This window comes from Plecotus auritus (genome assembly GCF_963455305.1).
Source record: "Plecotus auritus genome assembly, chromosome: 1".
Classification (NCBI taxonomy): Eukaryota; Metazoa; Chordata; class Mammalia; order Chiroptera; family Vespertilionidae; genus Plecotus; species Plecotus auritus.
This window is the reverse complement of record NC_137770.1, coordinates 23,556,660-23,570,423: the sequence shown is the minus strand read 5'-3', so window position 1 is coordinate 23,570,423 and position 13,764 is coordinate 23,556,660. Positions and strand designations below refer to the sequence as shown.

At 44.6% G+C, this 13,764-nt stretch overlaps 1 protein-coding gene across 4 annotated transcripts in view; it reads left to right on the top strand.

The window, feature by feature from the left end:
• ADCK1 (aarF domain containing kinase 1) overlaps positions 1-13,764 on the top strand; it is a 121,474-nt gene that overhangs the window by 76,147 nt on the left and 31,563 nt on the right. For all 4 annotated transcript variants that reach the window (XM_080672315.1, XM_080672314.1, XM_080672317.1 and 1 more), the window contains exon 6: positions 6,064-6,222. In XM_080672315.1, coding sequence (XP_080528441.1) covers positions 6,064-6,222 — 159 coding nt within the window. The remainder of the gene's footprint in view (positions 1-6,063; positions 6,223-13,764) is intronic.

Genomic DNA, 13,764 nt, shown 5'->3' with positions numbered 1-13,764 from the left:
TTGTGGTTTTTAAGTACCTAGGTTCCTTTGGTCTTCCACTCTTCCATTCTGGCTTGTCCTTCCAAGGTAATGCCCTTCATGGTCCCCAAACAGCAGCAGTAGTTTCTGCTATTACAAGTCGATGGCATCTGGATGCCGAAGAGGTCCTGTTTCTTTTCTCATATTCCTTACAAAAAGGAGCCCCTCAGTAGAATCCTCTTCATTTCTCACTGGCCGGAAGTTGGCCATGTGTCCTAGCCTAAATCGGTCTTGGTGAGAGAAAGACCACTCTGATTGGCTTACTGACCAATCATGACTCACCTCGTCAGGTAAAGGACTGCCTTCCTTGAAGGACATGAGAGATGCACATATTTGAAGTTCTGTAAGCCAGGACGGTGGGGGACATGGCTTTTGTGTTGGCACTCAATAGTATGTGCTACCCTTGTGTTTTGTGTCTCTTGTGAACGTGCCTCTCCTCTTGGGAGAAGGGGACAGCTTCTGGGGTAGACTGTTGAATGGTGACAGAGATGTGAAGGCCGGCTCTCAGTAAATGGTGTTTGATGAACCGGATGATGTGGGTGACTTTGCACAAAAGAGAGAGGCACAGCCAAGGGTGTTTTTTGGCTTTGTCATTATCACCTGATATTGTCCCTTTAGTAGCTGGGGCAACTCTACTTCTAGATGCACGGCCAGTGACTCTTATTGATTTGAGTGGCTGTCCAGAGCCAGACTAATTGGGCCCAGAGATTGGAACAATGATTCAGCAGGAAGGGGGAACTGACAAGGCAGAGTCCACCCTTGGCGGGCTGCTGGCGGGCTGGCTTTGCAGCAGCTCCTGCCTGCCCACAATAGCAGGGAGCTCAGTTGCCAGGCGCACTGTGTTCTCACTGTTTGAGAGCAGGGCAGGATTCGGATGACCTGGGAACTGGGGGTGAGATCTGATCCCCACATCTCGATGGTGACACCACCCTGTTATGTCTCAAGATTCTGAGTTTGATGCTGAGCACCCCCTGGCACTATCACCCCCTAAAGACTCTATAACTCATGGCCAGGCACCCTGCCCTCCGTGTACCACCTGTCCCCAACATGCTCTTCAGTCTTGGGATGGGACTCTGGTCTGAGCACCAGAATCTGACCCCCCATTTGATGCCACCCATCCCATCTCAAGGGCCTATGATAGTCATGTTTTTGACTTTTTTGGAACCACATTTTCAGGAAATGCTGCTGTCATCTCATTTCTTTTCTGAATGTGTTGATTGAACAGTAGGTGGCTAGGTAATGTTTGTGTGTGGCACAGAATCCAACAGTTGATTTTATTTTTAAAGATATAAACAAAGATGCAAACAACCCCACGGAAACTTTTCTTCACCCTGTATTTCTCTTTTCTAAAAGGTGTTCACTTTAACAACTTATCAGAACAAAGATAAGCCCATGAGCGCTGAGTTATTTACATAGCTTCGAATTGATTTTCGATCCTTGTCAAACACTTATTTTTACCAGTTTGGGTTTGCACAGGTGTTCTATTTTGTGTGCTCTTTCCCATAGAACGTTATTTCTTTTATAATATATAATAACTTGATAACAGGAACTCGCATTTCAGCTGCATGTTACAGTTTAAAAAGCTCTTTTTATGTCTTATCACAAGCTTCCTATTGTATCATTTTGTATTGTATTGCATGAGACAGGGCTGCATAAAGAAAGAAGGAAAAAAAAAATCCCAACAAAACCCCAAAACACCTGGGTCCAAATCCTGCATTTGAAATTACAAGCTACGTGACCTTGAGAAGTACTTCAACCTCCTGGAACCGGTTTCCTTCTCTGTGAAATGGGCACGCAGAGGATGAAATGAGGACCTACATATAAAGTGCCTTGCAGCACAGTGCCTGGCATGTAGTGGGTACTAAATCATAATCTCCCCCTCCCCCTTTTGCTATTATCAATAACAGTCAAGTTTTCAAGCTTTTATGTGACTCTTAATTTTTCCATTATATTTCTGTGTGGAAACAATTGATTTTCCCTCCTGTGAGCCAGTGACCCTATAGAAAAATAATTTCATTATTCTATCTTGAAGGAGGTATTAACTGTTGAATATACCTTGATTGATTCATAAGGTTCCAAATCGAGTAGAAAATTCTCAGGCATTCCAAAACTGCAGTTGCCCAAAATTTAGAGATAATCCCCTTTCCCACCAAAATCTCAGAAATAGAACAATTTAATCCATTTGAATAACACACATGTGAACATATAATTATTTCTGGGGAGAGGACAAATCCTTTGAAATGTTCATTTGTTCATTCATTTATTCATTCACTGACTTATTCACGTGAATATTCAATAAACATCTGCCGTGTATTGAGTATGTGCTAGACTCTGGTGAAAATATTGGCTGTTGGAAGAATTTTATGGAGAAAGTACATTTTGGAAGAAAAATAAAAAAGTCAAATTGATAGCAACACCTGTTTTATTTTAGTTGATTGCATCTGTTGTCAAAAAAGAAAAACTTAAGTGAATCTACTTAGGGCAGGCTCTTAAGAAGGGAATTGAATGAAAGCAGAAGGTAAAACTGAGTTTTATTTATTTTCCTCAGCCAAGAAAAGTTTTAGACTTGGATCAGACAGTGACTTGGACCAGACAATGCTTAATCTGACCCTTCTCCTCATCCCCTGAACTATGTGCAAAATTATGTGAGCATGTACATTCTTATGGGCTTCATAGCTAGCACCAAAATTTTAAATTGGTGACTTCCTTTAAGGGGGATGATGTCCTCCTAGAAAACTAAGAACCATTGATTTCCATCCAAACAGACCTTTGTTTTAAAATAACCAAGGGTGCTCTGGCTGGTGTGGCTCAGTTGGTTGAGTGCTGCCCAATGAACCAAAACGTCACTGGTTCGATTCCAGGTAGGGGCGCTGCCCAGGTTGTGGGTTCGATCCCCAGTAGGGAGTGGGCAGGAAGCAGCCAATCGATGTTTCTCTCTTAAATCAATGTTTCTCTTCCTCTCTCTCTCCTTCCCCTCTCCCCCTTCCTCTCTCTCTCAAGTCAATAAAAACATATTAAAATAAAAGAGTAACCCAGGGAGTAACTCACCCACCACCCAGAGAATGCTTTAGAAACCAGTTTAGTGAGTACTGTACAATTTTTTGGGTTATGAATTATTTTACTAAGTAGTTATTAGCAATTAATATCAGTCAATAAAATCTTTGATTGCTTTTATGATTAATGACATCAGATATTAATAATAACCAATAGTACTAGTAATAACTAATTATAAATTGATTAGTAACAGAAAAATCTTTAAAGTGCATATCAGTGCTGTTTAGATGATAATGCTAATGAAAAATTTCACAAATAACAGTGACCGTACAGTAAATGATGAGGATTTATTGTTTGGCCGGAAGACTCATTCCCAGGTATAGACCCAACTCGGTTGCATGTAACTCCCTGTGTATACTCACATCTGGCCCAGGGTCATTACCTAGGAGGTAATCAGTAAATATTGAATGAACAATTGACCAAGCCTCATTGCGGCTCCTTCCCTCATCCCTACTGGGTGAGAACCTCTGGAATTTAGGTCAGAACCAAAGACCGAAGAGGTTTCTTGCCTGACCTCAGAGCCCAGAGTGGAATTCAGGTGCCTCTGATGACGTGTGTGCCCCTGGCCCAGGCCTGGGCAGGTGCGTCTGCTTCCTGTGCACCAGCTCTGCCTCCCCTTTGGCGGCTGCTAAGGGCCATCTGAGGGCATGGTGACGAGATGCAGTGCCTGGAGGCTGCTGGGCCAGTTGTCTGGGTCTGACACATGTGGCCTGGGCCTAGCTGTTGCCACCTCTCTCTGCCTTCCAGTTTCATGTGACACCAACAGAAACAAAACATAAACTAAACTGATTATCATAAGGTCACAGGTCTGGCCTGTGAAAGACTAGACAAGACTTAAAAGAAATTAGACTGCAGCTGAATGCAATTAAAAAGAGTTTTGAGAGAAATTGAATATAATAACCCTGTGTGATGATTATTTTAGACCGGCGTCTGGTACACAGCCTCGGACTTGTGTTTAAAAGCAAAACCGTTAATGCTTTTTAGTTCATGGCTCTGCTTTAGCTTTCTTTCTTTCATACCACTTGTGACGAACACAGTGTTGGGCATAATATTATAGACCAGGACAAAAGGAAGCACAAGCCAAGGCTCATAGGTGGGGCTCAGTAAAACCTCCTGGATAGACTGGCTGTGTCTTAGGCTGCTGGGGCCACCATAACAAAATACCATTGACCAGGTGGCTTAAACTGTGACATTTATTTCTCGCAGTGGTGGAAGCTGGAAGTCCAAGATCAAGGTGCCGGACGATTCAGTTCCTGGTACGGACTTTCTTTCTTTCTTTCTTTTTTTTTTCAAATATATTTTATTGATTTTTTACAGAGAGGAAAGGAGAGGGATAGAGAGTTAGAAACATTGATGAGAGAGAAACATCGATCAGCTGCCTCCTGCACACCTCCTACTGGGGTTGTGCCCGCAACCAAGGTACCTGCCCTTGACCGGAATCGAACTCGGGACCTTTCAGTCCGCAGGCTGATGCTCTATCCACTGAGCCAAACCGGTTTCGGCCCTGGTACGGACTTTCTTCCTGGCTTGTAGACAGCTGCCTTCTCTCTGTTCCTTGCATGGCAGAGAAAGAGTGAGCTTTGATCTCTCTCTGCTTACAAGAACACTAATCCCATCATAGGGCCAACCTCCGTGACCTCATCTAAACCTAATTAGCCCCCAGAGGCCCCACATCCAAACACCATCACACTGGGGTTAGGGTTTCAACATAAGAATTTGGGGGAGGGAGGGGGACACCGGCACTTAGTCCATAATAGTTGGGGAAGGTACCAGCAGACCCATGGTTCCTTGGTTCCTGCTCAATGTCCTCCTGCTCTAGCCAGGGATGGAGAGGGGTATCTCAAACTTGGACTGTAATCTCTACCAAGAATTACTGGGAGTGTTGGTTGGTGGTCTCCCCAGGCCCGACTTTGAACACTAACAGAGGGCTTATCAGCGAGCAGGAGGGTTGCCTGCTGTGCTTCCCTCCTGGATTGCTGGACCATCTCCCACGTCCCTGGCACAACCTTGCTCACCCACTGTAGAGCCATGCCTGCGAACTTGTGAGACTGTCTCAGCTCCAGAGCTCTAGTGGTGAGGTGGCCTCAGAACTGAGTCCTTGCCCAGGGAGGGTCCGGGTGTGCTCCGCAGATGCCACCGGACTCTGGTTCTCTGCCAGTGACATTTAATTTCACATCATTAAACTGACAACGAAATGCCAGATGAGTCTTCTAACCCCTCTCCACTTTTCATCCTGTCCTCACTCAAGAATCCACAGTGAGGCCAAATGGCCCCAAATCTGAGCTTTTCATCCAAGTGGTCAAATCCCTTATCTCTTACTTTTTTATCTTATCTAACCTTGTTTTCTTTTCCAATTTGATTTTTTTTTATCATGAAATAGTTTAGATGTACAAAAAGTATAGAAAGTAACATTATAAATGCTCAGGTGCTAACCACTCAGCTTAAGAAATAAATAAAAGCACAGTGACAGTGGCAGTACACTCCAGCCCTTCGTAAACAAAACCCTGAAGACCTGGGAGCAGTGAAGACAGCAGTTCAGAGACATGCTTCAGAGCAATGGTTTTGGGGGCTGGGTGGATCCAAGTAGAATTCTGTTTCTGCGCTTCCTTACTGGGCAAGTTCAGAAAAAAAAATCATATAACCTCTCAGAACCTCAATTTCATTATCTATGAAATGGGGAGATGATAAGAGTGTGCACTGTACTTCCCAGATGTGCATATGAAGTGGAGTAACCCAGTCAAGTGCTGAGCCAGTGCAGGGCACGTGGGGAGCACTCAGCAAATGGTAGTTGTTGTTACTGCTGGTGGCTGTTGGCTTTTTATCATCCTGCATCTTGGATTCCCTAGTGGCAGGCGCCAGGGGAGCTGTTTTCCCACTCACCCTTACTCCAGGGGAGACCTGGCGGGTTGTCAACATTTAGACTAGTCAGGAGGGCAGGGTGCCTTGGTGGGGCATCAAGAGCTGACTGATGGGGTGCCTGGTGGATTTCAGGTGCTCGTCCTGGCTGTCAAACAGCTGTTTCCAGAGTTTGAATTCATGTGGCTGGTGGATGAAGCCAAGAAGAACCTGCCTTTGGAGCTGGATTTCCTCAATGAAGGGAGGAACGCGGAGAAAGTGGCCCAAATGCTCAAGCACTTTGACTTCTTAAAGGTAGGAGGGCAGGGCAATGGGGGCATGGTGGGAGAGTGCAGGGGAGGACTGGTCCTGGCCCTGAGTATCCCCCCTTGCAGGACATGAGTGGGGATATCTTCCTGAGTGATGTACATTAAAGCCCTTCGAGGCAACATTATAGAGAAATACCAGCTGTTATTGTTGACCTGTCATCAATCACACAGATGTTTATTGAATGATCTACAGTTTCAAGACACTGAGTGCTACCCAAGAGCTGTGAATTGTGGTCTCTGCCTCCATGAAACATGGGGCTATGGCAATAATGATGATGATGATGGTAATAGTGATAATGATGATGGTGGTGGTGGTGATGATGACTATGATAGCTAATGTGACTGCACTCTGGCACTGTTCCTAACACTTCATGTATATTATATTAGCTCATTTACTATACAGTCCATTTTGCTGTAACACAACATACATGTTCTTAGAAATATCCACAGTATGTAAAGTCACACAACAGACACTACAGGGCTTATAGGGAGAATAGATTATGCTTAAAACACTCAAAAACATTACCAGTGACATGGAAAATAAAAGAAGATAGGAACCTGCCCAGGTGGCATGGCTCAGTGATTGAGCGTCGCCCTTTGAACCAAGAGTTCACAATTCCATTCCTGGTCAGGGCACATACCCGGGTTGTGGGCTCGATCCCCAGTAGGGGGTGTGTAGGAGGCAGCCAGTCAGTGATTCTCTCTCATTGATGTTTCTTTCTCTCTCTCTCCTTCTCTGACATAAATTAAAAATATATTAAAAACAACAACAAAAGAAGATGGGAACCTAATAAAGAGGGTAGCATAGTTTTACGCGTGTTAGATGGCTATGAAATACTGAAGATCACAGCATCATGACACCTGCTTTTTATTAAAAAAATTTTTTTTTATTGACTTTCAGAGAGTAAGGGGGAGAGAGAGAGAGAGAGAGAGAGAGAGAGAGAGAGAGAGAGAGAGAGAGAGAGAAACATCAATCATGAGAGAGAATCATTGATTGGCTGCCTCCTGCAAACCACCCCCTCCAGTAGGGGGTGCCCTGACCGGAATTGAACCCAGGACCCTTCAGTCCGCAGGCAGACGCTCTAGCCACTGAGCCAAACCAGCCAGGGCAACACTCTCAGCCTTGACATTCAAACCACCAGTTCAGTGAAAACTTGGCTCTCTCAGATAGGTAATAATATTAAATAATTAGCATGATGCTGTGGAGTCTAAAATAAGCCTCCACTTGCATATCCTATTCCTTTCATTCCTTTTTTCCACAGTGATTGAGCATTTCTGGAGCTTGCTGCTATTGCTAGGAGCTGGGCATGTATAGATGAGTAAGAGATGGTTGGCTCCTGCCTGGAAAAATGACCTATCTAAGTGAGGGACAGGCACACAAAGGTGTTGCTGTGTATAGGCTGGTGATGCTATGTCAGAGACTTACTTATCCATGTAATCTGTGGATGTCCAAGAGGAAGGACTTAAATCCACTCTGGATATGGAGCGCAGAGGGGGCTTCCAAGAAGTGTTGGTTATACAAGGGAATAGGCAGTGTTTACTGAATGTTCTTTCGCTGCACTGAGCACTATGCAGATGTGATGACAGTGAATTCTTCCAGCAACCGGCATCCCATTTTGCAGACAGCAGTCTGAGTGGAGATGCTCGGGCTGCAACCCAGCTTTTCTGACTTCGACTCTGGTACTCGGCTGAGGACATTCTGTTGCCTCTTACCCGGCAGGGGTACTCTTCAGAGCTAGAACTATGAGCCAGACAAACAGAACCATCTCCTCCACGGTTCCCATGGAAACAGCAAAATTGTCCCCTGGCTGGGACCAACTGGCATCTGCCAGACCAAGACATGTAATAATAATAATAACACAAATTTTTGAGACGAGGATGCCAAATGGGTAAATAATTAATGTAACTATTTGACCTGCTGCTTCTAAAACCCGAACGCCATTCCTAAGACAGTGGTAGCGTTAAGGTTCCTGAGTCATTAATTTTGCCTAAACAAATAACAAGTAGGAAGCAAATTTTGTGTGCTGAACACCCAGTTCAGCTCTTAAAACTGGAGATAGATTGCTTTCGCACACTGGCACCCCATCACAACATCTGTGCGTAATTAAGTCTCAGCAAAGAGTTCACCTCTCAGTGTGCGCGGCACCTTCCAGTGGGGTGTAATAGCCTCAGCCCTAGGCTATAAATCTCCGGGCTTTAGACTCGGACTGAATGCAGATGCGATGGCGGGGAGACGGGAACAGGGTGAGGAGGCAGCCAGGCTGAACGGTCAAGACCAGGGCATTTGTGGATTTGGCGTCAGTGTGTGTGCTGGGGGCAGGGACAGGACAGGCAGTGAGGCCTGTGCCTGACCTGGGAGACAGCTAGGACAGTTAGGAGGGAGGAGCCTGGTAACCTCAGGGTTTGGGACAGGAAGAGATGGGAGTGTAATTCTACTCATGGAGGTGGAGATGGGTATGGGCGACATCTTTTGAGTAGGGCCACTCCACAGTTTCTTTTCCTTTTAAAAACATTTTATTGAATTTATTGGGGTGACACTTGTTAACTAAATTATAGAGGTTTCAGGAGTCCAATTCTAGAACATAACCTCTGTATATTGCATATGTTCACCACCCCAAGGTCACGGTTCCTCAGTGGGAGACCAGGAGCTGGGGCTCCCCAAACACTGTAGATAAGCCTTGTTGGGCATCAATGATTCTTTCTCACAGCTTTCTCAGAATCCAAAGACTCAGAACTGCTGATGGATAACAATCAATATTAGTTAAACTTTTTACATGCTTATGCTGTTTGCGATTTTTAAAGTGCATTATATGTGTTTATGTTTTAATCTTTATAAAAGCCCCACAAGGGAGATGCTGGTATTAGCTCCATGTCATCAGCGGGAAAGCTGGGCCACAGAGAGATGAAACCTTTGCCCAAGGCCACACAGCTTCCTGGTAAGGGTCAGAGGCAGGCTCTGCACAAGGCAGACAGCTTCAGAGCCTACACGCTTAACCTCTGTGCTCTTCTGCCCGAGTGACAACTTGTGGGGGAAGATCTGAATTATGCTGCACTGTCTGTACTGTGAACCCTAAGCTCTGGTTGTGTATCAGAACCACGGGTGAAAGAAACTGCGAGGCTGTCACATGGCAGCTGCTGGTTGTCCAGCCGCTGCAAGTTGAGTGCTTCTGTGTTGAGCACCAGGACTCCACACGTGCTACTTGGAAGTAGGGAGTGTTGCTTCCATTGTGGTGGTCATCACGCTCTTACAGGTGGGGAAACTGCCCCTCAGAGAGGTTATAAAACTTGGCCACAGCCACACAGCTTGGAGGAGACACAGCCGGGGCTCCGGCCCGATAGACTGGCTCTGAGACTGTGCTCAGCTCCGCCGGGAGCGGCTGACGAGGGCTGCGGCCCTGGGTGAGGGGCACTGGTCCGGACGATCCAGGCCTTGCTTCATAGGTGCGTTGATCAAAGCATAGGAACAAAGTGGAAGGCAGACTGTGAGACAGGCCCAGGATCTGGAGCTGGAACTTTCCAGAACCTGGGCTCTCTTTCGTAGGGCAGGATTGGCCCCAGTGTGGGGGCAGGTGGAGTCCACAGCAGCGGGGCCTCCAAGTAGACCCAGGATGCAGAGGTCCTCATGGCCGGTGTGACCCTGCCTGTGGGGTCAGCAGGTGCCCTGGTCATGAGCCTCCCAGGGTTTTGTTTTATTGGGGCGGGTTGGGGGGCAGGAGGCAAGTGGACAGTGGTTCTTATTGCCGCTTTAAAATTTTCCTCTTTCATCTTTCCTGTCCTTGATAGAAGAAGCAGGGAAAGGGTCAGTGGTGCAACATGGGTGTTTAAGTGAAGTGAATTTCCCCTTACAACCCAAACCCTCTTGCCCACATGGTGATTCAGGGGCTAGTCCCCATGTCAAGTCAAGCTTCTCATCACGGAGCAGGGAGCAGGTTTGCATTTTGCGGTCATTTCCATGTCACATCAAGGAGGGTCAGTGTCCTCCCTGAGCTCCCAGGACAAATGCCTAGTTCTCCCAGGCTTGATATGTCTGTCACTTCATATGTGAACAACTGAAGCAAGGGATGTATTCTTCTGTGAGGCTGGGATGTTTGCATTTTGGGGGTGGTGGGGGAAAGGTGGTAGAGGGGGGAACCCAGCACACCCATGACCCTGGTTGACAAGCCCGGAAAGTCTCCAGCTTTTAGATTCTCTTCCCATTGGTGGCTCCTTCATGGCTGTCCCATGTTGCCCAGGTGGCTCAGATGGGGGTGTGACCACCTGTCGGCAGAGCCCCAGGACGCTTCCATTCCAGACACACTGAGGGAAGAACTTAACCCCAAATATATCCCCTGCGCTCAGAAGCCACGAACAATAGCAGCAGACTTACACTCACATTTTTAAAGATGCCTTTTGAAAAATGCCAAGCAAAGCTGACTTTCAAGTTCAGAGTAACAGAGAGTCACAGGTTTTCAAATGGCAAAAGCTGCAGGAAAGTAGCAAACCAGAATGACACCTTGATTGCAGTGGACCCTTTGTTCCAGGGAGCCGGAGCCTTAGGCTTGTGCGCAGGCCTAATTATACTCAGAGCTCCTTATCAAGAGGGGCAGGAACAGGCTCCTTTCTAATGAGAAGCAGGATGTAGAGGAGCTAAGGGCCGGACTAAGTCACACAGTTATTAGCAGAACTAGGAACAGGGAACAGGTTTTTTGATGTCAGAGCTGCTCTCTTACTGCTAGATGAGTTTTCGGGGTTTGGGATGAGAGAAGTACTTATTCCCCAAACGCTTGAATTAGCTTCCCTTGTTTGTTTGTTTCTTTCTTTCTTTCTTTCTTTCTTTCTTTCTTTCTTTCTTTCTTTCTTTCTTTCTTTTTTTTTAACTCACCTTAGGATATTTTTTTAAATATTTTTTTTATTGTTTAAAATATTACATATATTAGTACATATATCTTCTTTTTTCCCCCATTGACCTTCCCCCAGCCTCCCCTACCCCCTATTGCATGCCCTCATCCCACCCCCCCAGTGTCTTGTGTCCATTGTTGTGCTTATATGCATGCATACAAGGCCTTTGGGTGATCTATTTCCCTCCCTCCCCAACACTCCCCAGCCTTCCCGCTGTAATTTGACAGTCTCTTCGGTGCTTTACTGCCTCTTTATCTATCTTTTTATTCATCAGGTTATAATGTTCTTTATTTTCCATAAATGAGTGAGATCATGTGGTATTTTTCTTTCATTGCCTGGGTTATTTCACTTAACATAATGCTCTCCAGGTCCATCCATGCTGCTGCAAATGGTAAGAATTCCTTCTTTTTTTATAGCAGCGTAGTATTCCATTGTGTAGATGTACCATAGTTTTCTAATCCACTCCTCTGCTGATGGGCATTTAGGCTGTTTCCAAATCTTAGCTATGATGAGTTGTACTGCTATGAACATAGGAGTGCATATATCCTTTCTGATTGGTTTTTCTAGTTTATTGGGATATATTCCTAGAAGTGGGATTACTGGGTCAAATGGGAGCTCCATTTTTAGTTTCTTGAGGAAATTCCAAACTGTTCTCCACAGTGGCTGCACCAGTCTGCATTCCCAGCAGCAGTGCACGAGGGTTCCTTTTTCTCCGCATCCTCGCCAGCACTTGTCGTTTGTTGATTTGTTGATGGTTGCCATTCTGACAGGTGTGAGGTGGTACCGCATTGTCGTTTTGATTTGCATCTCTCGGATAATTAGTGACTTTGAGCATGTTTTCATATGTCTCTTGGCCTTTCTTCTGTCTTCTTTCAAAAAGATTCTATTTAGGTCCGTTGCCCATTTTTTTATTGGATCATTTATCTTCCTTTAATTAAGTTGTATAAGTTCCCTGTAGATGTTGGAGATTAAACCTTTATCAGTGATAACATTTGCAAATATGTTCTCCCATACAGTGGGCTTTTTTGTTGTTTTGTTAATGGTTTCTTTTGGTGTGCAAAAGCTTTTTATTTTGATGTAGTCCCATTTGTTTATTTTCTCTTTAGTTTCCATTGCCCTAGGAGTGGTATTGGTGAGAAATTGCTTCAGCATATGTCTGAGATTTCTCTGCCTGTGGATTCCTCTAGTATTTTTATGGTTTTCCGTCTTATGTTTAAGTCTTGTATCCATTTTGAGTTAATTTTTGTGTATGGTGTAAGTTGGTGGTCTAGTTTCATTTTTTTGCATGTATCTGTCCAATTTTCCCAACACCATTTATTGAAGAGACTGTCTTGACTCCATTGTATGTTCATGCCTCCTTTGTCAAATATTAATTGCGCATAGTGGTCTGGATTCTCTATTCTATTCCATTGGTCTATATGTCTGTTCTTGTGCCAGTACCAGGCTGTTTTGAGAACAGTGGCTTTGTAGTACAGCTTGAAATCTGGTATTGAGATCCCACCTACTTTGTTCTTCTTTCTCAGGATTGCTGTGGCTATTCGGGGTCTTTTTTTATTCCAGATGAATTTTTGGAGAGTTCTTTCTAGGTCTGTGAAATATGCCGTTGGTATTTTAATGGGGAGTGCATTGAATCTATAGATTGCTTTGGGTAGTATGGACATTTTAATGATGTTGATTCTCCCAATCCATGAACATGGTATGTTCTTCCATCTGTTTACGTCTTCCTCTATCTCTTTTTTCAGTGTCCTGTAGTTTTCCGCGTATAGGTCTTTTACCTCCTTAGTTAAGTTTATTCCTAGGTATCTTAATTTTTTTGGTGTGATGGTAAATGGGATTGCTTTTTTAATCTCTCTTTCTGTAAGTTCACTACTGGTATATAGAAATGCCATAGATTTCTTTTTTTTTTTTTTTTTTTTTTAAATAAATCTTTATTCAGATTATTACAATTATTTCTCCTTTTTCCCCCCATAGCTCCCCTCCACCCCTTTCCCACCCCACCTTCTGCCCTTACCTCCCCCCCACTGTCCTCATCCATAGGTGTATGATTTTTGTCCATTCTCTTCATGAACCCCCCCATACCCCTTTCCCCCTGAGAATTATCAGCCCACTCCCTTTCTATGCCCCTGATTCTATTATATTCACCAGATTATTCTGCTCCTCAGGTTTTTAATTCACTTGATTTTTAGGTTGGCTTGTTGATAGATATGTATTTGTTGTTCATAATTTTTTCTCTTTACTTTTTTCTTCTTCCTCTTCTTTAAGAATACCTTTCAGCATTTCATATAGTACTGGTTTGGTGGTGATGAACTCCTTCAGCTTTTTCTTATCTGTGAAGCTCTTTATCTGCCCTTCAATTCTGAATGATAGCTTTGCTGGGTAGAGTAATCTTGGTTGTAGGTTCTTGCTATTCATCACATTGAAAATTTCTTGCCACTCCCGTCTGGCCTGCATAGTTTCTGTTGAGAAGTCAGCTGACAGTCGTATGGGTGCTCCCTTGTAGGTAATTAACTGTTTTTCTCTTGCTGCTTTTAATATTCTCTCTTTGTCTTTTGCTCTTGGCATTTTAATTATGATGTGTCTTGGTGTGGTCCTCTTTGGATTCCTTTTGTTTGGGGTTCTCTGGGCTTCCTGGACTTGTAAGTCTATTTCT